The following is a 26,154-nucleotide window of genomic DNA, read 5'->3' on the forward strand; positions in this document are numbered from 1 at the left end:
GGTAATGTGGGGGGGCTGGTTGACCTTTACATTTTCATTAATATCTTTAAAACAGAAGCAGCACAAACGCTAATTTTACCTGCACAAATCTGCACAAACGTAGCACTAACCGCTCCGCCTGTTTGCCTTTACGTTTCAAGTGGGTGGGGGGTCAGCTTCACTCTACTTATTTGTACTGTATAATCTGCAGATTCTGACAGAAATCTGCAGCTATCCTTTGAAGCACCGCTCCTCTAAAACAGCAATAAGGATCATTATTAGGTTATTTACATTATTATGTAAATAACAAAATAACTTAAAGCAAAAACTGGGAAACGTAAAGTCCGAAGTCTTTATATCAGGGGTGTCAAACTCAAATACACTTTGGGCCAAAATTCAAAACTGGAACAAAGTCGCGGTCTAACGTTAATATTTATTGAAATATATTTATTCCTCCAGATATAAGAATGAATCTTTTCTTATGAACTCAAACACGTTTTGCTGAAAAACTGAATATGGAACAAGCAAAGCTTAATACTAAACAATATATATATTAGCTGTATAATACCAGTAGGCCAGCTCTAATAGTAATTTGGTATGGCTTCGCGGGCCAAATGTAATTAGGCTGCGGGGCAAATTTGGCCCACGGGCCAGAGTTTGACACCTATGCTTTACATTAAGGCTATCGGTCAAACATACTGTTGCTCTGGGTCTAAACAGCGCGTTGTGTGTGACGTCTTCTTTTGCGCATGCGGGCGCTTTGAGCGTTCACACTAGAGCGCGTTTGCTGTCACATTTTATTTGTAGTGTGAACGAGCAGACAAAAAAATCGGATTTGATCAAAAAATCGGAATTGAGCATTAAGACCTGCAGAGTGAACGCAGCCTAACTCTCCTCTCGTGAAACTGTTTCTGTTTTTAAACGAGTCAATGCTTAATGTAAAGTTTCACGTGATTTCCACTTGAGCTTGATTTACAAACAAGTTTCTGAAGAGAACATTAAATGTCAGCAGTGATGTTGATTTCATTTACACTCAAACACAAACCATCATAGCTCCTTGTGTGGCCCCAAACGGAGGCTGCTGTATAAACGTGTCCTTCACATACACCAAGTTAGACAAATATAAAACACAACACTAACATGTCCTTCTGTCGGCTTCCAGCCGTGTTACAGACGTTTAAAGTGAGACAGTGTTGTGGACGATGAAGTTACTGATTACTGTGAACTCAGCAGAGTGTGCTGGAGGAATCTGATGACACTGCACGGAGCCTGAACCAGTGTCATCAGTGAGAAAGTGGAATAACAGGAGCTTTGTTGGTGGAACGAAGCCTAAGACATGTGTGGAATGTGTGTGTGTGTGTGTGTGTGTCCACTCTGTAATCAGTCTTTGTGTTTATGGATTCTTGTGTCCCAGGGATTGGTAGGGCCACAGCTCTGGCTCTGGCACGCTGCGGGGCAAAGGTCATAGCGGTCACACGAACACAGGCCGATCTCAACAGCCTGGTGGAGGAGGTGATCACCCCACACACACCCATCTGAGGGGCCCCAGCCCTGACCTTTGACCCACACAGTGGACTGTCAATCAGCATAAAGCATATCTCAGGCCACCTCTTAAAAATGATGGGTATAAAAACCAACCACGTGTAAATGCACTGTTAGGGAACCGACAGCGAGGAGCTGGAGAGGCGTGTGGGTCTGGTATTATCGTAGGGTCCACCTTACAATATAAAGCACTTTGAGCTGACTGGTGTTGTGATTCAGTGCTGTATAAATAAAATGTCCAAGAAGAGTCCAAAAGAAAAAGATACATTACTAAAATGATATATATGGATTATAAAAGCACAGAATTAACAAACAAATATTTAGGAACCTTTCTAAAGCCTCTTTAAAAAAAAAAAGTCCCAGTTCAGTTTTATTTATATTCACAACAGTCGCCTCAAGGTGCTTTATATTGTAAGGTCGACCCTACAATAACACATACAGAGAAAACCCAACAGTCATATGACCCCCTATGAGCAGCACTTTGGCGACAGTGGGAAGGAAAAACTCCCTTTTAACAGGAAGAAACCTCCAGCAGAACCAGGCTCAGGGAGGGGCGGGGCCATCTGCTGCGATTGGTTGGGCTGAGAGAAGGAAGACGGGATAAAGACATGCTGTGGAAGAGAGAGTCATATCTTTAAAAAAAAAACGTTACATATAAAAAATCCAAAATGTCCTCTTTCTGCAGAGAGACTTGGCGTCGCTGTTGCTTTAGCTCTGTGCCTGGAAGACGTCAGAAACCCATCACAGCTGTTCCTGTCAGTTCTCTGATGGAGCGTCTGTGATGCACAGATAAACCTAAGAGACTCTAATAGACTCTTTGCCTACAGCTTTGATCTGCACAGTGAGATTTCTTCTCAGTTTAAATCTTATTAATAACTTATCCAAACCTTTTCTGACTCATTATATCAAACAGATTTTAATCAGCTGACGGCAGCTGATGACTTTAAAAGCTGTTTAATGTCGTTTTCACTTGAAGTAGAATCTGCAGTATGTTCGTCATGCAAATATGATAATAGAGAAATAATTTTTTTCAATCTGCACGGCTAACATGAGAAGCATTAGCACCAAGTCACTGATTGACTCTACGGCAGCAGCTGAAAGAAGAACAAAGCTACCCTGCACACAGTTGGTCTGACCTCAGAACAGCTGTTCAGCATCTGGATTTAGTTGTTCTCGCACAGCTGCTGTAACCTCGTCAGAGTTTGCTGTTTGTGAGGAGGACTGTGACTGATTCAGTTCTGGGGCCCAAACGCATTATAAATATTTGATGTCTCTTGTCTTCCTTCTAATCCGAGTCCGTCTGCTTTTGACTTCCTGTCACAGTGCGCCTCCATCACCCCGGTGTGTGTGGACCTCACAGACTGGGGGGCCACAGAGCAGGCCCTGCAGGATGTCGGCCCTGTCGACCTGCTGGTCAATAACGCTGCCTGCGCCAACCTACAGCCATTTCTGGAAGTCACACCTGACAAGTTTGAGCAGTAAAGCAAATATTCTCAACTTTCATATTTGTTACTGAGGAAGTACCAGCCGTAAGCACACAGCACAAGCCTGTGAGCCCGAGGCCAGAGCCTCATCATGTGCTAACCTGTCACGTCTGTTGTGTCTTCCAGGGCTTTCAGTGTGAATGTGAAAGCTGTGGTGCAGGTTTCTCAGGTAAAGCAAACACGGCTGCTTTATTAAACCACGGTGTTTCCTTTCTTTGGATTTGATTTGTGGGAAATGCATTGCTTTGAAGTTCAGCTGTGAATGAACCCGTCACAATGAGTGTTGGACAAGCTTTAGAAAACGTGTGAATGGGACTTACAGTAAAAGTGTTTTTTTACCTCGATATTAAGAAATGTCTTGTGTAGATCTGAAAGCTCCGGCTCTATATCTGTGCTTCGCCTGTCGGTCTGAGCCGTGCACAAATCTGTGCTTAAAAAATGAGCAGATGACATTTTGTTACATGAATTGTTTGACGCTGATGTTATTGGTTAAGTTGGGTTTTGGAAAGTTTCTGTAACAAAGCTCGATGCAGTTGAGTGGAGCTTGTAGGGTGTTGGGTTGACCCGTCTCATTCATCAAACTGCTTCTGTGCAATGAGACAAAGCTCCGTCTGTTGGCAGTTAGTGGCTCGTGGTATGAAGGCCCGGGGATCGGGAGGCTCCATTGTTAATGTGTCCAGCCAGGCATCGCAGCGCGCCCTCAGAGAGCACGCCGTCTACTGTGAGGATCACAGACATGGGCGCCACAGCCTCTATCACATTTAAACGAAGAAGCCCAGTGAGGGTAACAAACTGAGCTTCTGTTTCTGCTCTGTGCTCAGGTGCTACCAAAGCGGCTCTGGACATGCTGAGTAAGGTGATGGCTTTAGAGCTGGGACCACATCAGGTACACCACTGTCCTGTTCCACACGTCCAGCTTCCACCTCACAGTTACTAGTGCTAATGTGGTTAGCTCAGGTGCATCTTTGTGAAAGCATTAACTGAGTTAGTGATGCCACAGTTATCGTTCAGTTCGTGCTGTCTATTTCTAAATGATCAGGAAATACGGGGAAAACAATATAAGCTAATGCAAGAAACTGTCCAGGAAATGATTTCATGTGAATATTAATTATTCCTGTAACTGCATCACCGTTCAAGTGTCAAAGTCATTTACACGTGTGCCTCACGTCATGTAAGGTGTTGAAAAGCATTGGAATACTTTGATGAGACCTGATATAACAGTGAAACACTGCATGCACACACCAATGCCAGGACAGCTCACTGCACTGTGAAACAGCTTCTGCAAACTCATATAGCCTGGTGTGGTGCTGAGAGAGAGCAGCAGGTTCATAATCATACGACATCAAAACACAGGATGTAGGCTTTCAAATCCCAGGAGAGACCCTAAGTGACCCTTCGCTCTCTGAGGACGACAGGCCCGAAAGCACAGTGTGATATGTGCAACATAGTGAAGGAGTTGTGTAAGAAGTCGCTGGCAGCTGGTGTCAGTGGTGTCGGCACCAACCTGACACCAAAGTCCACACAGAGTTTTGTAAAGGCTGCATCTAAACGAAACCTGAATCAGTTCCTGTGAACTCAACATTTACTGGAAGCAAACAACAGGACAGCAGCCAACACCAAACTTACTTATAAGTTCTATGAGCCAGTGTTTTAAAGCATGTATGAGGTTCATACAGTCGCTTTAGGAGATTACTTTAGTTACTGCTGCCTGTCCGGCTGTTAACATGAAGTATTCAACAGTCGGATCGGGGTCGTCTGAACAAAGACGGGATCTGACGTCTGTTCGGTGACTCGATTAACTCAGGTGTCGTCTTGTGATCAGATCCGTGTGAACACCGTGAACCCCACAGTGGTGATGACTGACATGGGTCGCTTGGGCTGGAGTGATCCTGAAAAAGCCAAGAGCATGAAGTCCCGGATCCCCCTGGGCCGCTTCGCAGGTCAGTTGCAGCAGTCTTGGTCAGACATGTCCTCTTAGATCACATCACTGTGTTTGTGTTCAGCTCCTGTATGCATGGGAGGCAGTGTTACCCCACAGACAGGTGACGAGTCCACAGAGTGAGACCAGTTTGCATGATCCCAGTCGAGGGTTAGGGACATAACACTGATAGACTCAGTCCTGCCCTCTGGCCTGCACACGATCCTCCCCGTGGTGTCAGGGTTAGCTCTGTAAAGCTGAATGTGATGTGTGTGTCTGTGTGCAGAGGTGGAGGAGGTTGTGAACAGCATTTTATTCCTGCTGAGTGAAAAGAGCAGCATGATTAATGGAGTCACTCTGCCGGTGGATGGAGGCTTCCTGGCCTGCTGACCCACATCAGCCCATCGTCCACCTGCTCGGAGCAAAACTTCACTTGTAGATTTCTTCTTCACTGTGATTGTCTCCAATATAACTGGACTCAACCAGCGAGGGGCCCGAAGGATTGTTTGACCCATTGATGGAATTTGTGCTATTAAAAGACAAAAACATGCTGCTGCATTAAAATCAGTATTAAAAACAAAAACTGTTTAAAAATAAATTGTTTGTTTTTTACTGAAATATAAATGATCACAGTGACTAAGTCACCGACACATGAAAACAGAAACGAATGAACTCTGGGTCCTCTTTATTTACAGCACCGCTCCACAGCTGAGGCGAAGTGAGGAGCTGAGACACAGGCCTTAGTAAAGTTTAGTAACTGGTTCAAAGTGACAGAACCACTGGACTCTTCCTAACCAGGCCGGTTCTGCTTATTAATTTGGCTTCACGCACTGCAGGCTCTTGTAGTTGCTTCAGTGCTGCAGTAAAGAATAGCAAAGATGAACTGAAGCCTGGACGTGTGCTGGAAAGCCTGCTGATGAAGCTGAATAAGAGCCATCATCATCATCTTCAGTCAGAATGATTCGTTTGGTCACTTTGATAAATCTAAACAACTAAAGGTACAGGAACAGTCTGTCTTCTGTTAATATATATGTAAATAATCCTGTAAAAAAAGGACTCGTGCAGCCACTAGCGTTTTCCTCAGTGTTAGTCCACGAAGCACATTTCGATGTGAACCCGAGGGAATGCCTCGCTGTGTGAGGAGGAAATGATGACAGGAAGCAGACTACCTTACATATACATTTGTATTTAGTATACAAAAAATTGAAATATGTCACCACACAGACATGTGAAGTAATAAAAAATAAGACAAACAGTTGAAACAAGTATACAAGTCATCTTACATTACATACGTACATGGCCAATGCATTTCATCATACAACCTCTCCTAAGAGTTACAGTGGGTCAAATAACCAGAGAACTTCCATGCAATAGTAGTAGTTTTTTTTCTTTTGCTGTTTCTCAGCTACATTTCGACACCTTAGCTAGGCAGGACCACACGACATGATTCAACCACACAGCTATGCCAACCAAAGACAGCATAACGGAGCACTGCAGTGCTGCGTCTCGCCACACGGGGGAGACAGACACACAGCAGGCCTGCGACCATACAGAAATGCATTTCATAAAGGTGCAATCTGCACTGTTTGCCATGACGACAAACTCCACAACGATTGGCCCTTTATTGTACACTGTTAGCGACACTTCTAACTTCGACATGAGCAACTATAATCCCTTTAGTTTGAATTGTTTTAGTTTTACGAGCTAAATATTCAGGTACATGTAGATATTCATAACGCATTCCTTTTCTGAGGATTATTCTGTACATGACTGGATGTCACTGATATTCGTGTGTTTTCCTTCCTTTATGTCACAGATTGTTGAAAAGTCTTGTGTTTTACTACAATACAATATGAAATAGTACCAAAAACTGGACACTAAAAAACTTGGCTTAAAACAATACTGTCTCTTATGCACTACCCCAAACTGTCTCACCGACACATGCCCGCCCACTGTGCACGCACGCAAACACACCTGTCACGCACGCATTCATGTGCTTGCGCACAAACACACGCACACACAGTCTAAACAATGGGATAAATTAAGACAGAATATTTTAAGACCCATGCAAGCTCCTCCACTCCCACAGGCAGAACTCAGGCAGCAAGGTTGTACAGCCCCCGTGTGTTTGGCAAGCTCGTCTGTCACATCTTCACAGTTAAGAATAGTTACCCAAAGAAATTGACCAAGATCAGGCGACTGAAGCAAGAACACGCTGGAGGGGTATAGCCAAATAATTCTTCAACTGATCAGAGGATGCTTCTGGAAGCGAGCGAAAGGTTTGCAGGTAGACCTCTAAAGTACAGTTATGAAACAGACAAGCTTTGACTGAAACCTCCAGTTAAACCTTTGTGTCTCATTGAAAATCTTTTTTCTCATTGAAAAGTTAAGAACGATGACACGGGGCTATGATTATGAATCTGTGCGTGGCTTTACTGAGATGAAACCCAAGAGGATGAGTTCATGGTTACATGTTTATACTTTGACTGCAGCGCTGATGTGATCATTTGGCAGGAAATCTGTCCTAACTCAACAGGTTACTGAGAGGATTGAACAAATACAAGCAGTTAGACCATCGTTACAGTCACTGTGCTAGCTAAGAACTACAGGGAGCATCTTGGGCCGTTTGCCCAGTCTGAGGGAAACAGCACGGCCTTTCTCCAATTAGCTGTTTAATAATGAGACGCTGATCTGGCAGTATGGAGCAAACTTGAATACCTTGCCATTTTAAAGAACTTGGTTTGGATCGGGAATAATAAAATGCCAATCAGGACACCCGCCAGTGAACCAAGCTGTCAGAGAGTCTAACTGCTGGTGTTTCTGTCATGTGACCATAGATCTCAGGGGGGACCTCGCTGTGCATACTGTCAGAAATGAGGGTGAACGAATGAAGGCAGTATTTCTTTTAATGTGCTGATCCTAGATCAGAAGCTGAGGGTAACTTCAGAGCTGAAGGCGTATTCACAGTTCATGTTCTATCTAGTCAACACTGCATTATTTCAAGCAAGCATAGCTGAGAAACAAAAGACTTTGCAGTAAGAAGATAAGAAGTCTTTGTGAGCCCTCGTGGCAACATGACACGTGTCTATGAGTACAAAGCAGTTGGACAGTCATTGTCTTTCACAGAGAACCTATGACCTTACTCTGTAATGGTTAAAAAAACTGGGTTAAATATTGGTCCTACCAATATGATTTTGAAAAAACATCGATATAAAGAAAGCAATCTCAGCAGTGCACACTCACTCTCGCTAGTTTTCTTTCTCATCCTCTCAGAGAAGTAGTGGTTGTTGTTCATGGTGATGTGGTGTAGTGTTAGCAGTGCTTCCTCCTTAGAACATGGTGCATCTCTTCCCCCTCTTCTTCACGGGTGGGGGGCAGAGCACAGCCCGGATGGCCTCGTCAAATACCGTCTTCAGGCCTCGCTGGGTCAGCGCAGAGCACTCCAAGTACTTCACGGCTCCTGAGGACCAGGGAGAGGGCATGATGGGAAAACTCCTGATACGCCCCTCTACATTACCCAACAGAGCACCTAGCACTCACCAACGGGCCCAACCAGATAACTGTCCATGCAAATACTGAGGAGAGTATGAATAAAGCAGGGGTCTCACACTGGAAGGAGCTGAGGGCCACTGCTGGCACTGTCGTCTGAAGGATACTTTTGTGTTCAATTAATACAAAAAACAAACATTTCTGAAAATATTTTGTTTGCTTTTCTAAAATTTCAAATATCATATAGGCCCCGGGGCAGACCCAGGACACGCTGGAGAGATAATCTCTCCAGCGTGTCCTGGGAACGCCTCGGTGTCCCCCCGGATAAGCTGGAGGAGGCGGCGGGGGAGGTCTGGGCTTCTCTGCTCGGGGTGCTGCCCCCGCGACCCGGCCCCGGATAGGCAGAAGAAAATGGATGGAAATATTATATAGCAATATCTTAACTAACTGAATCGTTTCATTGAAAGAGCAAATAAACACACTGGTCCTCTGTATGTCACACACGTTCGTATTTAACAAAATACAAGTGCAAGTGACACATGAGTTCGTGCGAGTGGCCCCCGGGCCGCGAGTTTGAGACCCCTGGAACTATTGCAGCAGGTGCGTGATCGTTTTTTCCTCCTTGACACAAGGCGAGTGGAATTCAAATCACAATATAAATATTTACTAATAATTTTTTATTTTAAATGAAATAGTTTAATCTTGTTTTTAAACACTGTTTATTTTGGGTGGTTAAAAGAACGTAGCAGATGACACGCTGTCTCTACCCACTGCTAAACACAGCCACAGTTCAACTACTGGGAAGCTGAGTAACATGTACATATAAAAACAAAACAAAGTGATTTACAAATCTCATAAACCAATACTTTGTTCACAATAGAACATCTCCAAAAGGTTGCGACAGGAGTATGTCTCCATCTTTGTAGTATCTTTTTCTAACATCTGGAAACAGGAGAGCAGCTGTGGAGTTTCGGGAGAGGAACTTTGTCCCGTTCTTGTCTGACAGAGGATTCTAGCTCAGCAGTCCTGGGTCTTCAGTTTGATTTATATCGAGAGAAATCACAACAACACTTGCCTCGAGGAGCTCTTCTCGTCCATCTTTTTCTGAACAGTATGCTGTCATTGGTCCATAATTTGTAGACACAGTTTGGTCCCGCCTACTTCTGAGGAACTTTTGTACCCAGACATGTTACTGACCTGTTGTCATTTAAACTGATTAGTTATAATTATTATTAGTTATAAAAACACAACAGCAGGTGGCCCCGCCCCTCCCTGAGCCTGGTTCTGCTGGAGGTTTCTTCCTGTTAAAAGGGAGTTTTTCCTTCCCACTGTCGCCAAAGTGCTGCTCATAGGGGGTCATATGACTGTTGGGTTTTCTCTGTATGTATTATTGTAGGGTCGACCTTACAAGCACCTTGAGGTCACTGTTGTTGTGATTTGGAGAGGTCTAAATACAATTAAACTGAATTGAAATTGTTCCTCCAGCTGTTTCCTTTTAGGACCACTGAGTTTTCCAGCCTGCTGTTGCACCTGGCCCAACCTTTTTGAAACATTTGCTGTCATCAGACTCAAAATGAGTCAAGATTCTTTGTGAAATCGTTCAAAATTAAGAGTTTAAAGATTTAACAGGTTTTCTGTGTTCTATTGTGAATACAATAGGGATTTATGAGATTTGCAAATCATTGCATTTTGTTGTTTTTAAAATGATTCTTTTAAAATTGGAGTTAAAAATTACTTTTCTAAACGAGTTGGTTCCTGCACAGAGTGGCACAGATCATTCATAAAAACAATGATGCTGCACAACAACAGTCATACAATCACATGTATGAATCAGGATTACACAATCAAAACAATCATCAACATGCTGGCATGTTGGAACTTCCACAGCTCCTTGAATATTATGCTGCTGTATAAACATCTGCTTCTTATCACAGCTTTTAATAATTATATACATACCGATATACAATACAATAATCAGCCATATTTGAATTGATCAAAGTGAATTAAAGGTTTACTACATCATCGGCTTGAGCGCTGCTTTCAGATAAGATTGTTGAAAGCCTTTACAAAGGCCGGAGTAACACTGGATCATCTCCTCAGTGGGACTACAACAATGGAGCAAATAATCTTCATGTGACAAGCACTTCAACTCACTTCACAGAAAACTACAAACGTGGTTATAAAGTGGTCTCTTTCTCCAGCTGTATATACGATTCATGTGCCCACAGCATTTATAGGCCAACATTGCCTTTCCCAGCCATCCTAATACCAGCAGAGGTCTCCAGGTAGTTCTGTCCCTATCTGACATTCTTGGGTCTTTATCCTACAATATGAATTGCTTTGGGTTGACAGTTACTGTAAATTGGCTCTTGAACAGGTGAGATGGATACCAGTGAGCCGAGTATTGAGATGAGGTCAGGACAAAAAGGCACATATGGAAGTCACTCATAGTGCACTGACAGCAGATCGAGTCCAAAGAATTCCTGACTCCTTGTGACTCCCAGTCTAATAGCAACAACATTCCCCAACAGATATCTGGTCACTGTTTTCTCACAGTCACTGTGGTCATGATTTCTAAATCCACGTGTCTTTAACAATCATGTTGGAAAGTTAATAAGCTTCAAAGGTTTATAGAAGGATGTTTCATTGACAGTTGGCTGGAACTGTGTTTAATTCATGGTTCCTCACTTACACAAACATCATTCTCCAATCACGCCTTCATGCTTCTGCTCGTCAGTGGGGTGTGGGCATGTTCCAGCATTCTGAGGTCGGATGTTCCTCACTTTAGAGGCTGAACTCAAAGCAGCTCTAACCCAAACTAATGGACATGTTTATGTACAGGGGAGGCTGAGCACACCCTCTCCACATCTGTGTGTGTGTGTGTGTGTGTGTGTGTGTGTGTGTGTGTGTGTGTGTGTGTGTGTGTGTGTGTACACAGAACAAACACAGCGTTATGCATTAATTAGTGAGTGAGCTTAAAAAAGTTGGTAACTGTATTTTTCGTTAGCTGCTTTCAGCCTGAATTAAGTTCTGCTGAGCACCAAGCAGCAGACAGTGAATGCTACAAAGCTGTGGACATGCTACTGCTATGCAGTGAATAATGAGCTCTTATTTTTCTTAAAATGTGACATTTGCCCAGTTTAAACATTGATTTATGTTCTATTATCAGTAAAGTACGAATTCATGAGATCTCTAAATCTACGCAGCCTGTTTTCATTTTCACAACTTTTTGGGAATCGACTTTGTAAAGCGTGTTTCTGTCCACTGTGTCACATGACCCCTTTCCCACCTACTCGACTCGCGGATCGACCGGTCTTCCATTAGAACCCTCTAGTACCATGTCGTCATAGCAACGCTTCTGCGCATCCCAAGACATAATTAATATGCGACACGAACGCCACAACAAAGGTGGACATCGAAGCAAACACATGCCTGCTACTCGGTCCGTGGCTTTTCGTCACACTCAGAGACCACTGTGTTGTTTTTGTAGCCGTTTCAAAAATGCCGATTTGGACGCTCTCATGACTCGTAACGCTACGGCCAGCCAATCACTGGCATACAGTCTGATGACGTCACACTTAGTACCTGTTTGGATCACTTGAAATCCAAGCAGGTGCTAAAAACTGGTACCAGGAACTATGACCTAATGGGAAACCCTGAAAACCGTGCCGAGTCGCTCCGTGGAGGTTCTATTGGAAAAGGGCTTTGGTGACCTCGTTTGTAGAAAAACATACATTTTTTAAGTAAAAAGTACTTATACTGCATTGTAACAATACTTTACTACAGGGAAAGCTTGTGCATTTGAAAACCTCAGTAAGAGCAAGAATGATCAGTCGAAGTTTATTCAAAAATCACATGTAAGCGTGCTGAGAAGTAGAAGCACCTACTCCGTCCATAAACAGCTGATTTCAGTTTGTCACAAGCATCCAGCCGCTGAGGTTTTCACCGTGCAGGAAGGGCTTGGAAAATGATCATCAGGAAACTAATTTTAAAAGCCTTGAGGCGACTTTTGTTGTGATTTGGTAAATAAAATTGAATTGAATTAATTAGCAACTAAAACTGAGTTTACACCTACATAAGTGAGTAAATGTGCCTGGTTATATCCCACCTCTGACTAACCAATATTCTACTTAGTTCCTTCAACCCAGAAAACTGTATATACACTTTTCTTTGGATCAACTGTCACTGGTATCCAATTTAATATGTTACTTACTGAGACAACAGACAAACAGCAATCATTATATATAGCTAAATTAATGTTAGAGAAAAAACGATGCCGTTACACCCTCACCAATCTCTCTCGCCATGGCCAGGCCCTGCGGGTAGGTGATGGGGGACAGCTTCTTGTCCCGCAGCCTCTCAATGGTGTCCTTGTCATCTCGTAGATCCAGCTTGGTGCCCACCAGAATGATGGGAGTGTTGGGGCAATGGTGTCTCACCTCAGGGTACCACTAGGGCACCACAGGCACCCACACACAGACACAACCACACACAGATGTGTACATATGGATATACAAAAGACAAAGTCAGTGAGAGAGGAGAAAGAGAAGAGTCAGCTGGCGGCGGTGGAAGAACATCATGACCCTTTCCACAGTGACATTCAACAAACTGAGTTGTGGCTACAGAAAACATTGTTATTAAGTTTGAATGAAGGCATGAACACAAGACATCCTCAGGCAAAGAAACCTCCAATCACATCACACGATGGGACAATCCCGTCGGAAACACAGAGACTCTACAGAGGGACCCCAGACCTCGTGAAAAGTGTGATTTCACACGAGAGCGTCTCATGATGCTCAGCAGATCAAACCACAGCCGGCCGTGACGCTCCCTCTGCAGAGTGTTTGCACTCGCTCAGGCCTCAGCCTACAACGTGTGTGTCTGCGCTCCACGTCCTGCTGGAGTAACAAATCCAGACCATTCTAAGCTGAGGACTGAACAGGTGTGATAAACCAGGTGGAGCCAAAGATGTGCCTCCTTGTGGTCAGACTCGGCGTGAAGGGGGGAAAAAGGAGGGGGCGGGGTGGATGGTCAGCGTACTGACCTTAGCTCGGACGTTCTCAAAGGAGGCCGGACTGACCAGGGAGAAGCATATCAAGAACACATCCTGGGAGAGAACCAGAGACATCGCTAGTTGAGAGTGAGATCTGTGTGTGTGTGTGTGTGTGTGTGTGTGTGTGTGTGTGTGTGTGTGTGTGTGTGTGTGTGTGTGTGTGTGTGTGGTGTGTGGTGTGTTTGTGTGTCTTATGGGTGTGAACCGGTGTTACCTACTGATACATGCAGGCATTTATTTTGAAGTCTTTGACACTTATTAAAAGTTACAACACAAAAGCCTCAAAGAGGCGTGTTTCTGCTTCATATTGTTTGTTCAAAGACATTTTAAGTGTAATAGACCGAGGACATCCAGGACAGACCCCGCCTCTCGCCTTATGGCAGCAGGGATAGGCTCTGACCACTGCAAGCCTAAACTGGATAAGACAGTGGATGAATGTTTGGTGCTTATCTACACAAGAAGTGGTTATCAACACAGTGGGCAAATATACACAGCGGTCCCTCATTTATCGCGGAAGTTACGTTCTAAAAATAACCCGCGATGGGTGAAATCTCCGAAGTAGGCAGCTTTATTTCTTACAGTTATTACTAGGGGTGGGGGGAAAAAATCGATACTGTGTAGTATCGTGATATTTTGTTTGCTAATAATGTATCGATAGCAGGGACAGCAGAAATCGATATTTTGTTACAAAAAAGGTTTTTGTGCTCTGACTTCAGAGCATGTTGATCCTTTTTCTGAGCAAGAATCCTGACACTGTCCAAATGTGTTTAACTTTTTTTTGGCAGCAATAAACATGACAGTTTACTTATTTTAATTTAAGACATGTTTTATTTTAATTAAGTTTAAAACTTTTTTATTTAATGTAAAATTATATTTTGTTTTAATTTACTTTCAAATTCTTCAGTTGCTGAAGGGGCTGCATAGTTTTCATATTGCATAGTTCAGAATAGCTGTAATTGTACCAGATGGTTGCATTCAGTTCAGTTGGACTAGACTGTAATACAAACCGTTCAGTTTGTCAACAATAAAACTGAAATGAGAGAAAGACTGAGTGCGAGACTTTGATATTAGATAAAATGAATATTGATAAAGTTTACCTTTATGTACAGAATCTGAATATCGCAAAATATTTTAAAAAATAGACTGACTGACTATGGTCTACAGCCAATCAAGACGCAGAACACAATGTGCTGTAATAAAAAAAAAATTTAAAAAAGAAAAATCAGTGAAACAGCGAGGCCATGATAGGTGAACCGGGTTATAGCGAGGGAGCACTGTGCATGAAAACCTTCCCTTGAACTGGAGCCCCGCCCACATGTGCGCGGTACTTTGGTAACTGTAGCTTTTCCTCAGTGTTTAGGCTGTTTTTCAGTGTTTTTCATACACAAGTAAATGACGTTTTATGTCAAAATCCCCATTTTTATAAAAACACAGGGCTTCTTAAAGCCCTTCCAGGGTGAACACTTTCAGGAACCATGGTTCTGCTCGTACACTTGGTGAAGGATAATGTTGATTTCATCTTGGACATCAAAGGTGTGCGCCGTTATCGCCTTTTTTGATGTCAGACCGTGCTGACCAACGTCTCACCACCTGTTTTCTTGGCATCGTCATCAGTGTTTGACATCATTTTTTGCTATTCACGCGGACAGAGATATGAAAGTGAAAATCCCTGTTTGAATCAGTGCCTGTGTGCATAATCGCCTCCCAGATCATCCTTTTGGCCGTTTCCAGGCAGCTTCCACCTGCTATTTCTGGATTGCTCCCTGGAAGTTCTGTTGTGCCCACACTGCACAGGCGGATTTCATCAGACTTCAAATCCAATTCTTTTGCAAACTAACCTGAATTTCACGTGAAGGACTGTCGTTGTTGATGAGAGCTGGCAGTTTGCAGTTACAGAGTCAGCAGCTTTAAAGCTGAACGCTGCATGTTGGAGGAGCCCGCTCATAGTGGAACACCCTGGGGTGTCTGGGGGAGAACATTCAGCAGATCTATCCTGTGCCAGTGCACGATGCAGTGAAAATGGTGGCGTTTCTTTGCTCACTAACTGGATAACCTGCCACAACAATCACGATGACGGACTGCCAGAGTTCCAGCATGCATTGCAGACAGGGAAGGGAAGCAGTTGCTAATCTTGAATGGGAGATCGCAGAACAGCCTTTTCCTCACACCCTGTTAGCCATCTGAACTGGTGAGTGTAGTTTGGACTTCTTGAAATATTGGCATAATCATTTGTAATTTAAGGCATACAGTTTTCATATTGAACGGATAAACTGATAAATGCTGGGGTCTACAAAGCATTACAGCAACCTTCGTACATTAACCACCTTCCATTTCATTCTCTTACTCGTTCATCTAAACAGGTCACACAGGAAGCTCGGTTCAGTCACGTATCTGTGGCATGCTGTGAGTGTGTGGGAGGAAAGAGTAGGAATACCGTCTGTGGGTAAGACAGTGGTCTGAGCCTGTCGTAGTCCTCCTGTCCTGCTGTATCCCACAGACCCAGATTCACTGGTTTCCCATCCACCATCACATTGGCAGAGTAGTTGTCAAAGCTGCAGGGAATTGGACAGCACACTGAGTAAAAAGCAGCTGAGACTACTGACAACAGTAGTGCGATTACTCCTAAACAACACTTTGCAGAACTACATGACCACCTAGATAAGGGTTGGTAAATATTTAACGAAGCTTTTTCTCCTCCAAGTCTACTTTTTGGTGTTGCATTACTATATTTGATAAAAGCTTTTAAAAGAGGGAATGAAATTTAAGGGACAGCAAACAGTCCTGCCACAACAGTCCGGAGCTGAACTGGGAGTTCCTCATTCAGCCCAGTGCTCACTGGGCTCTCAGGTATCAGGTTCTTCTGCTGCGGATGGGTCCAGCACTTTGAAACTGAATTACTCTACTAACTCTAATTTGATATGAACTGGTTTCCAACCTATGGGATATATGCTGCTCATACTAAAGAGCCACCTGCCAGTTGGTTTAACGCGACTGAGGTGAGATGCAGATATTTGAAAAACAGGATTTAAGGGAACTTTCTGGGCTTGGCACAGTTGTCATGATTATTTTGTTATGCTGGTTTAAAAGTGTAACATTTGTGTCACGACGTAGCTGATAAACACTAAAATATCTTAACAGCTTAAATTTGAAAAGTTAAAAAACATTAAGGAGTATACATAACATCAGTCTGTTTGATTTGCAATATTAAATATATAAATACTACAAATATCATCCATCGATAAGCATGGATAGTTTCTCGATGTACAGAACTGTGCAGCTCGCTGAATGAGCGATATCTTTTATTTAATCTGATTTCATTCGACATTCATTCGTCTCTTTTCTGTGTTCTCTTTCTTGTCAACTAAGTTCTTGCAGGAGAACAGCTGTATTATTATTATAATTATTATTAAATCCTTTGTGTGAAACCTTTAGACAGCACAGTGTCTTTGACAGAGCGCTCAGCCCTACAGCGTTACATGGTGGTATTGTGAGAGCATGAGGAGTGTTCGGGTTACTCACACAGTGGGGATGTATTCACCGGGGAAGGCATTGGTGGTGTAACTAATCAGCAGACAGGTCTTACCCACAGCCCTGAGGAAGTGACAGCAGAGGATCCAAAATTAGGCTGCAGCTCCACTCTCATACAAACCTGAGCGTAAACAGGCCACATGTATGTGTGAGCACAATGGAGGCCTCTATCCCCTTTCAGCTGAGTGCCACACAGACATTGGCCTACATACATGTTGCCTAGGGACACAGTAGCCTTCTATGGTAGCCCCACACACACACACACACGCACGCACACACACACACACACACGCACGCACACACACACACGCACGCACACACACACACGCGCACACACACACGCGCACACACACACACACACACGACACACACACACGCACACACGCACACACACACACACACACACCACGCACACACACACACGCGCGCGCACACACACACACACGCGCACACACACACACACGCGCACACACACACGCGCACACACACACGCGCACACACACACGCGCCACACACACACGCGCCACACACACACACACGCACATCTCATGGACATAATGCAACCATCAAAGATGAATGCCTAACCCTGACCATAACCTAATGTAACCCTGACACTAGAACGAGTAAAACCACATTTTGAGTCTCAGAAACGCCTTCAGACTCGTGGGGACCGGGATTTTGGTCCCCACGAGTATAGTAAGCCTCCAATTTTTGGTCCCCACAAAGATGGTCATACCTGTCCACACACAGTTACTCGCAGACATAGCCCACCTCTCCTCTGCTAACAGGCCCACAGCACCCCTCCGACTCGAGCCACTCGATGCTACTGGTGGCGGCATGGATGAGTATTGGCTGGCTGCTCATGCATGACTCATGAGCGATTCTGTGTGCTCGTCTCCACAGACGTGACCAACAGCAGTGACACGCGGTGGCAAAATGTGTGACTGATATAAAAGTGATTTGAGGTCAGTGGGACTCTGTTTGGTCAGAAGGGAAACACTGACACTTACAGCTGCTTCATTAGTCAGTTTCAATGATTACGACTATTCTTCAGAAGATCGCGTGGCTCATCTACTGATCTAAACACTGGTGGTGTGATCCCCAGCTCATCCAGGCTGTCCTTGAGCAGCACACAAAACCCAAAGATCTATGTGACTGTGTCACAGATACAAGAGCTTAGAGGCCACAGAGTAAGAACTGCATAAATAAGGAAGTAGTTAGGGCTGAAGATGCTAAAATGCTTGCTGGGAGGGACCAACATGGCCAGGGTTAGAAATGAGTCCATCAAAGGGTAAGCTCAGGCCCCGCAGTTCGTTTCTAAAAATCCGACGTGGCTTTGATATGCAAGCAGATTTTAGGTCCTTCAAGTGAAAATGAAATGATGCTTCAGAATAACTACCCGCCGTGCAGGAGAGAAAGCATGCAGGAACAGACAACATGCGAAGTTCAAAACCAGGACTTTCTTGCTGTGAGGCAGCAGTGCTAACCACTGTACCACCGTGACACACACTGAGGTGGAGATGTCAAGCAGAACCCGTCTCCTGGAAAATATGCAAAGCCTTTGCTTTCACTTCCAGACCTCTGGACTCACACAGTACGTCTCTCAATCACACCTGTTTCACTCAAAACACACAAATGGTTCAGATTTGCTCTGCGTCGCACAAGCCGAAGCTGTAAGATGTACACGCTTCAACTTCAACTCAGTTTTATTTATGTAGCACCAAAACACAACAGAACAAGGTAAAACCCTGCAATAATACAAAGGTCACACATGAGTGAGTTTAAATGTCTCCAAACAGATCCGCAGGAACAGGAAGTTGAAACAACTGCAGGGAAACAGAGATGCTGTTACACAAACACACACAGTGCTACACGTGCAGATGTACAGCAGTGAATGCACAGGTGCTGGTAATACCACATCCCTGCTCCGAGTGTGAAGCTGGCCCACGACCCCGACGTGCTGTCCTTCACTTCATTACGTCCCTGTGTGCTACTGTCAGCGTGGGTCAAATAACGTGAACGGCACCAGGTAACAATCTGAAGACACCAAACACACAGCTAGCAGCATCTGTACAGTCTGTATTAAAGCTGTTTGTGGCAGCTGACGAGAAAAACACACATTTTTATATCCCGCCCACCTCGTAAACAGCCTCATCGCACATAACAGCAGGTTCCTGTTAGAAACAGCTTTCTGAGCCCTGCGGTGGTCTCAACAACACTGTCAGGGGCTGTGTGCGACATTTAAAGTCAGTGGATTCCAACCACAGACTGCATAACAAAGATCCACCGCGGGGTCACGCTGTCACTGTCACGCTGTCGCTCTTTGAATCCTCACATTAGCCGGACACGGCGGCTCAGTAGCAGACCCAGGTGTATTCTTCCTGGTGACTGCATTGTGATGCCATCAGTATAACTTGACACCTTCGAGGTGAGACTAGATTGAACTGCTGAGCATCATTTCCACAGAGACTTTGGTGAAACTGGAGGTCTTTTCCTGGTGGCCATTAGAAGTAATGCATCTCTAAGGTGCCATTGCTTATCACACCCAGAAGCTACTGCCATCTTTACTTACAGTCTGTGCTTCTAAAATGAAAAAAAGACTATTTAAAGATTTTTTAAATGACACTTATATAATTTTGCTGCATTTTTAAAAAAAACTTTTGCTACAAATCCAAGACAGCCTGTTTCTCTACAAGTCAAAGACTCACACTTGTGCAGGCTGTGGCACATTTAGCTCAGTGCAGATGATCTGGTTAGAAAGAGCCATAAAACCAGTGCAGCTGTTCGGAAATATCCGGCTAAGCCCTCGAGGTTAAAAATTCAGCAACTGGACGATGTTTTAAAAGTTGCTGAATGCGTGTTAAAGAAGTGTGATCTCAGTAATGACCAATAAGAAGTGAGACTAGGACTCCTGCAGGGATCGAGCGGCCCCAGCTCCCTCTGGAGGCAGGCGAGGACTTCTCGACTTGAAAGGTAAACTGAGCTCGCAGGTTGGACTGCTCCGTGTGTCTGCACACAGCACCGTGCTGTAAACACAGTGTGTGCAGACAGCACATTGAACATTTGCACTCAGCATTCTTTTATTTTTCCATTTTGCCTTTGATGATAAAAAAGACCTTTGGCCGCCCCTGATGTTTGTAAGAACTGATAGGAGTGCCGGTGGCTTTAATCAGCGACCACTAATCATATTAGCATTTCCAAACGGCGTGGCGCACTCTCGCAGCAGACTTCAGTGCACATGCCGCTGGGTGGGATCTGGATGCAGTAGGAGCAGAATTAGGGCAGCGGGGCCTGCTGCTTGCCACTGACAGGGCCACAAATTCCTTAGCGTGCATCAGCACTTCAGCCCGCCTTCAATGGCCTACCAGGCGTGTAGGTGTTCCCGCAGCATCTCGATGCTCCGCTCCTGCCTTTGCGCTGGATGAAGACGTGATCACATGCAGATGCCCGTGGAGCTGTATCTGAGAAAGACAGGCGACCGACGGATCGCCGAGCCCCAGCCCCTTTTCACTACATAGCATCCTCCCATCATCCATCCATCAGTGGATGCATCACTGAACCCCACATGACAAATGTGCCGTTTCTGTGAGCGTGCCCTTACCCGTCGCCGACCACCACACACTTAATCGCCTGCATTTGGACAGCAGCTGGAGGCTTTCAGGGAGCCGGCGCTGGGAGTTCACCGATCCGACAGTAAGCGCTGAGGTCTCGTACGAGAACAGCGGGCCAGTCCGCTCAGCGATGGAGCCGCAGTGAAAAGGGTCGATGACGAGCAGTTACGACAGTCTCCGAGAAGTGCCGAGCGTTCTTAAAGGGACAGAGGCGGAACAGAAGAACGCCAGTAGACTAAGAGATGGCTCGCTCCGATCACTTCCGCCATCGCTACATGCTACCAGCGATGCTACTTACGTTACACCAACAACGTTAAGTTATAAAGACAGCTAGTACAGGGCGATCCACGTGACTGAGCACAACGATATTTAGTTTAACCCGTCGGACAGTCCCGAGCTAAGCCTCGTGAGACGCACAAGTTGTTGTGTGTTCGCTGCCTTCAGAAATATTTAGAAACGCAGACCAGAAACGTACTTAATCGCCAGATTGTGGAAACGTTTAGAATTGATCATATTCGATATACTCGATCCAAAAGAAATTTGTCTTGAACAAGTTTCCTTGTTGAAAGTGGAAACTTTCAATTGATGAAAGTTGCAACGCATTAAAAAGAAATCTTAAAGGACCCGATCCCCTGGATATGAATTTCAGCAGCGCAGCAGCTTTACGCTCCACAAGCTTGTGCCTGAACCATCTTGGCAGTTAATGATCTTTGGCTGCAGTTTCAATACTAGTGACCTCATGCATCCCCACCCCAACAACACGCCACACCATCACTACTGTAACCTTATCTGTTAGAATAATCCAGATCAACCACGGACTCGCAATGCATTAACACAAAACAACGCAACGCTGGTTTGTCACTGATAGCAGACCTGAAACACAACAGCTTTATTTGGACTTTCATTATAAAATGTAAAAACAGCAGGTGTCCTGCTTTGCATCAGTGTCTACTCTGTAGTATACAATATTAAGGCATATCTGAACCAAATATCATTTTGACTGTAAACATGTACGTTTACTCAAACTGGATAAATGTGGCAGAAATGACGCTGGCTTGCAGTGAAAGCTAAGTACAGTTTATCACATGTACTGTGTGAGTGAAGGACATAAAAATGGAAATTTATGACACAAGACCAGGTTCTGATCACAGGACTCTTTCAGCAGCGCTGACCTTCACATGTGGAAGGTCATAGTCACCATGTGCTGGATGTGTGTGAACAGCTGTGTGACTGTGACACATCTGCAGATGTTTGATGGCTGCCTTGCAGCCTCTGGACTGTTAGGAGTTTTTGAAATCGGTGTTTATTCAGACGGCTCTCTCTTCTTCCCCTCAGCCACTGTAAATCCATTCGCTCCATCATTCAGTGAAGCCATAGTTCCTTTTACAAATGCACAGCCGATTCTTATTTTTCATCATGTGAAAACCTTGTTGCTTTCTACTACACTCACTGGAACGTGTGGAAAGTGTTGGCACTTAAAAGTGCGCTGTGTATTTATTAAAAGTAGCAATAAAAAAAGAAAGTAGCACACCATTGAACTGAGCACGTCCTGATGAGATTTGTCATTTTTTAACATTATGTTAGGTATGGTTATTATTTGCTGAGCACTGATCGTCCACGTCAGAATATTCTTCAGCTCTGTGGAGCTATGCCTGGTCCTGCCCAGTGCGGGAGCCCTGAGAGAGGCCCTGCTGGCTCATTTCTGGAGGCTGCTGTGGTGTCCCAGAGGAGAACCGTGAATGTAGGAGAGGACGGCACTCTGCAAATAGCTGGCTCTGTTGGCCTCATCCTCCCTAATCCTATGGATCTCTGCCTCCTTCAGTCGCAGCTTCTCCAACATGGAAGACATCTCGCTCTCTTTGTCCAGAAGAGCCTCCCTGTGGTTACTACTCAGCACTACAAGACGGCAAACCGGAGAGAGAACAGCATGAAAGAGAGCAGCACAGAATCAAGTCACACTGTTGCTTCCAGACAGTCCTGGCACAAAGACGCAAAGTTTATGTAAAGTTTAAAAGTAACCGGAACAAAAGCGGACGGCGAACCTTTAAGCTCTCTTTCCAGAGCGCTGATCTTTTCTTTAAGTGCTCCCTGTGCCGTCCTCTCTGCCTGGAGATGTCCAATCTGCTCCTGCAGCTCCACCCTCACCCGGCTCACCTCAGCCACCTTCTCCTGGTCTTTGCAGCACAGCTCCTGTAAGAGCACAGCACCCCTCATTTATCACTTCAGATTAGGCCAATTTACTTCAGCGTTTCAGGCTCTGACAGTAACTGTTCGAGTCAGTGTACAGATTTGTCCCTGCTCCAACATCTTTAATTCAATTCAATTTCAGTCATTTCTCTTTTTAGATTTTATTTAAATTTTAGAACAATTCAAAGCCAATGAAAAAATTCATTCTATGTGTAGAAACAACTTCTCTTCCACAGCTCTTGGTGCTGCATTCTGGATTCAGGACAAGGAATCAGTCAGAAATCTTTTCTTTATTTTCAGCTCCACTGCGAGTCAGGAGCTTCCCTACTTTAGACAATGTTGTTCAGATGAAAGAAGGCAGACTGTTTACTGTTACAGGACAAAAGTTCCTGCAGGCTTCCTCACAGTGTCACTGGAGGTCCACGTCACAGTGTTTACAGACCACATGCCTCTGAAACGGACTCATGAATGAATATAAGTAGCACTTTGCTGATAGGTTACTTTCATTCATTCATAAGCACGGTGGTGCAGTGGTTAGCGCTGCTGCCTCACAGAGTTCGATTCCACCTCCTGGCCGGGCCTTTCTGTGTGGAGCAGGGGTCTCGAACTCCAGGCCTCGAGGGCCGGTGTCCTGCAGGTTTTAGATGCGTCCTTGATCCAACACAGCTGATTTAAATGGCTAAATGACCTCAATATGTCCAGAAGTTCTCCAGAGGTCTGATAATGAACTCATCATTAGATTCAGGCGTGTTGACCCAGGGTGAGATCTAAAACCTGCAGGACACCGGCCCTCGACGCCTGCAGTTCAACACCCCTATATGTGGCCTTTGGTTCGGTCTGCTACATCAGTCAACAGCCTGCACAGATGCTTGGCTGTATGCAGCCAACACTATGGTAGCTGTGCTTTCAGGGCTGCTCCTGTCTTCTGGTTTCCTGTTGACACAAGCTAGCTGTATATCTAGCATCACCGAGGTTTACTGCCTACAAAGAAATGAAGGAGTCAAAATCATAACATTGATGTATCATTTATGGAGCTATGCTCGGGTATTAAAGTAGGTGCAATGGTCCGGAATGGCAATTTTGGTGTAGATGTCCAAACATGGTGGTTGCAGTGCTTCAGCATCAAGCTAGCACTGCAGCAGAGGACTGTGCATGAAGGCAGAGCAAATCAGTCAAGATAGCTTGTGTTAGATCAAATCAAAGAGCAGTAAACCTCAGAGCAGCAGCGGCACAGGTCAGCTGATCACAGCCTGCAGAGAAAGAAGACCTGCTGCAGCTCACAACAGCAACATGGAGCCAGTACTGCCAGTCTTTGACCCCGACTGGACTCGTTAGGGCTGGGTATCATCACTGATTTCTAGAATCGATTCGATCCACGATTCGATTCAATTCTATTCTATTGGAATCGGGGAAATTTTGCCTCAGTCAGAAATATTATAATTCAGATCATGCATCACTACATTTCCATGTTTTTATATCTATAAAAAGAAAGCTGACACTTGTGAGACTTTATCAAAGGTGTGAGCATCACAGCAGAGGCCTTTGTGTCAAAGTAGCTGAGGATAAAACAGAAAAGCATGAAGGAGATTTTCCTGGCCTGGGATTTTATAAAAATATTCTGCAGTAGATCAAAAACAAAAGAAAACCATTAAAAAAAACAGCGGCCGACAGCCTGTAATCAACTTGTGCAATAAGCAAGCGAATAATGTAGAAAACAGATTTTTAGACGGGAAACTACAGACAGAGAGAGAGAGAGAGAGAGAGAGAGAGAGAGAGCTCTACATGAAGTGTGATTTTATCCTGGTGGAAGCAAAACAGAAAAAGTCAGAGTTGTTGTTGTTTATGTGAAGCGTAGTTTGGATCTTCTTTTGCTGCTGGTTCGGTCAATATTGTTTGGAGAGAGATCAAACTAACAGCTTCAGAATCAGCTCAAAAAGGGCGTGAACACAAAGCTCGACCTGCCGAAACACCAGAATCAGCGAGCTGTCGGCTTTCAGCCCCGACCGTGCCGTCGGTGAGAAAGTCACATCGCACTGATCCTGATGCGTCGGCGGGTCCGCGCTGTGTGTTTACGTCTTTGTGCAGAAGCCTGTACCTGCTCTCATTCACTGTTTTAGCTGTTTGGTGGTTGAAATGTTGTGAGGTTTAACCTGAGATTCTGGCGTTTCGGGCAAAAATAAATTTATATTTAAAAATCGATTCAGGATTTTAATGAATCGATATCACGTTATCCAAGCCAGAATCGATTTTAATCGATGAATCAATTATAAAGACCCACCTCTAGTACTCATTTCATGTGCTAATATTATTTGATTGTAATGATAACAGAGCATGAGCTTCAGTTAGCTCTCCACAAAAGCATCTGGCAGTAATGTCCTTACTCTGAGTACGTTTCTGAGCCTGTACTGTTTCACTGTTACTGAGTAACATTTAACACAAGTATGGAAACACTGTGTGTACTTTAGCCACCTCTGCTCGTGGGAGTTAGAGGTGTGGCAGCTGAAACCTGTTCTAGGCCCAAACTCTGCTGTAGATACAGGAGCTACAGTGGGAGTGGTGTTTGTACAACAGGCAGCTGGTGCATCCTGACCTGCTGCAGCTCCTCTATCCTGCGTCGTAGTCCGTCCATCTCGATGCTCTGCTGGCTGTTCTTGGCCTGCAGCTCAGAGATGGTCTGTTTCTGCTGGGAACAGTGCAGCTGGACCTCCTGGAGGGATGAACGCACCGAGCGCAGCTTCTCCTCCAAGGACGACACGTGCTCCTGCTGCTCAGAGGAATCAACACAGAAGGAAATGCTGTGGAGGGTCTTTCTCAGGTATTAGAGTCCAGCTATTACAGGTGACAGTGCTTTTTAACATTAGGGAAACTTACAATATGATGCAATCCCAATACGTTGCCCATATTGATTTTGTGATCAGTTGTGTGATAAACCAACAAATCTGTGTAACTAAAGGAGAGAGCGTTTATTCTACAGAGGAGCCTGTGGAGTCAGTTTGCCTCCCCCAGTTTCTTTGTCTTTGCCACTTCAGCGAGCTTGTGCTCACTGTACGTCAAAATATTCATATATTAAATAAAATATGGTGCAGTTTGCATTTAACCCATTCATGAGGAATGATCATGTGGAGCAATGATTCATTCGTCTCTGCCTGATGCTGTGACTGCAGGGTCACTGCAGGTCAAAGTAAAAAGACGTTTTTACTCAGCTTAGAACATTTTCATTAATTTAAGGACTGAGGTCATTTTAAGGAGTCTCTGGGAAATCGACCGTCATCAATCCATGTACAAGATTTTGAGATTCTCTCACACACACACACACACACACACACACACACACACACACACACACACACACACACACACACA

At 44.6% G+C, this 26,154-nt stretch overlaps 3 protein-coding genes across 3 annotated transcripts in view; 1 reads left to right on the forward strand and 2 right to left on the reverse strand.

Annotated features, from left to right (window-relative positions):
• dcxr (dicarbonyl/L-xylulose reductase) overlaps positions 1–5,521 on the forward strand; it is a 16,081-nt gene extending 10,560 nt beyond the window's left edge. The window contains exons 3-9 of the mRNA XM_005949632.3: positions 1,394–1,491; positions 2,845–2,999; positions 3,132–3,174; positions 3,627–3,726; positions 3,827–3,891; positions 4,828–4,945; positions 5,210–5,521. Coding sequence (XP_005949694.1) covers positions 1,394–1,491; positions 2,845–2,999; positions 3,132–3,174; positions 3,627–3,726; positions 3,827–3,891; positions 4,828–4,945; positions 5,210–5,313 — 683 coding nt within the window. The 3' untranslated portion in view covers positions 5,314–5,521. The remainder of the gene's footprint in view (positions 1–1,393; positions 1,492–2,844; positions 3,000–3,131; positions 3,175–3,626; positions 3,727–3,826; positions 3,892–4,827; positions 4,946–5,209) is intronic.
• Positions 5,522–6,089: 568 nt separating this feature from the next.
• rac3b (Rac family small GTPase 3b) lies at positions 6,090–20,782 on the reverse strand. Its single transcript, XM_005949633.2, has 6 exons — positions 20,595–20,782; positions 16,985–17,056; positions 15,900–16,017; positions 13,457–13,519; positions 12,704–12,863; positions 6,090–8,383 (listed from the first exon to the last, which is right to left on the reverse strand). The coding sequence occupies exons 1-6, from the start codon at positions 20,627–20,629 to the stop codon at positions 8,253–8,255; spliced, it is 579 nt and encodes a 192-aa protein (XP_005949695.1). The 5' UTR covers positions 20,630–20,782; the 3' UTR covers positions 6,090–8,252.
• A 680-nt stretch (positions 20,783–21,462) lies between these two features.
• Positions 21,463–26,154, reverse strand: part of lrrc45 (leucine rich repeat containing 45) — a gene marked incomplete in the record, with an annotated part of 23,499 nt that continues 18,807 nt past the window's right edge. Inside the window, 3 exon segments of the mRNA XM_014330063.2 lie at positions 21,463–22,500; positions 22,647–22,794; positions 25,382–25,555. Of these exon segments, the coding sequence (XP_014185549.1) occupies positions 22,301–22,500; positions 22,647–22,794; positions 25,382–25,555 (522 nt within the window).

This window comes from Haplochromis burtoni, unplaced genomic scaffold (genome assembly GCF_018398535.1).
Source record: "Haplochromis burtoni strain Fernald_Lab_line unplaced genomic scaffold, NCSU_Asbu1 Contig_691, whole genome shotgun sequence".
Classification (NCBI taxonomy): Eukaryota; Metazoa; Chordata; class Actinopteri; order Cichliformes; family Cichlidae; genus Haplochromis; species Haplochromis burtoni.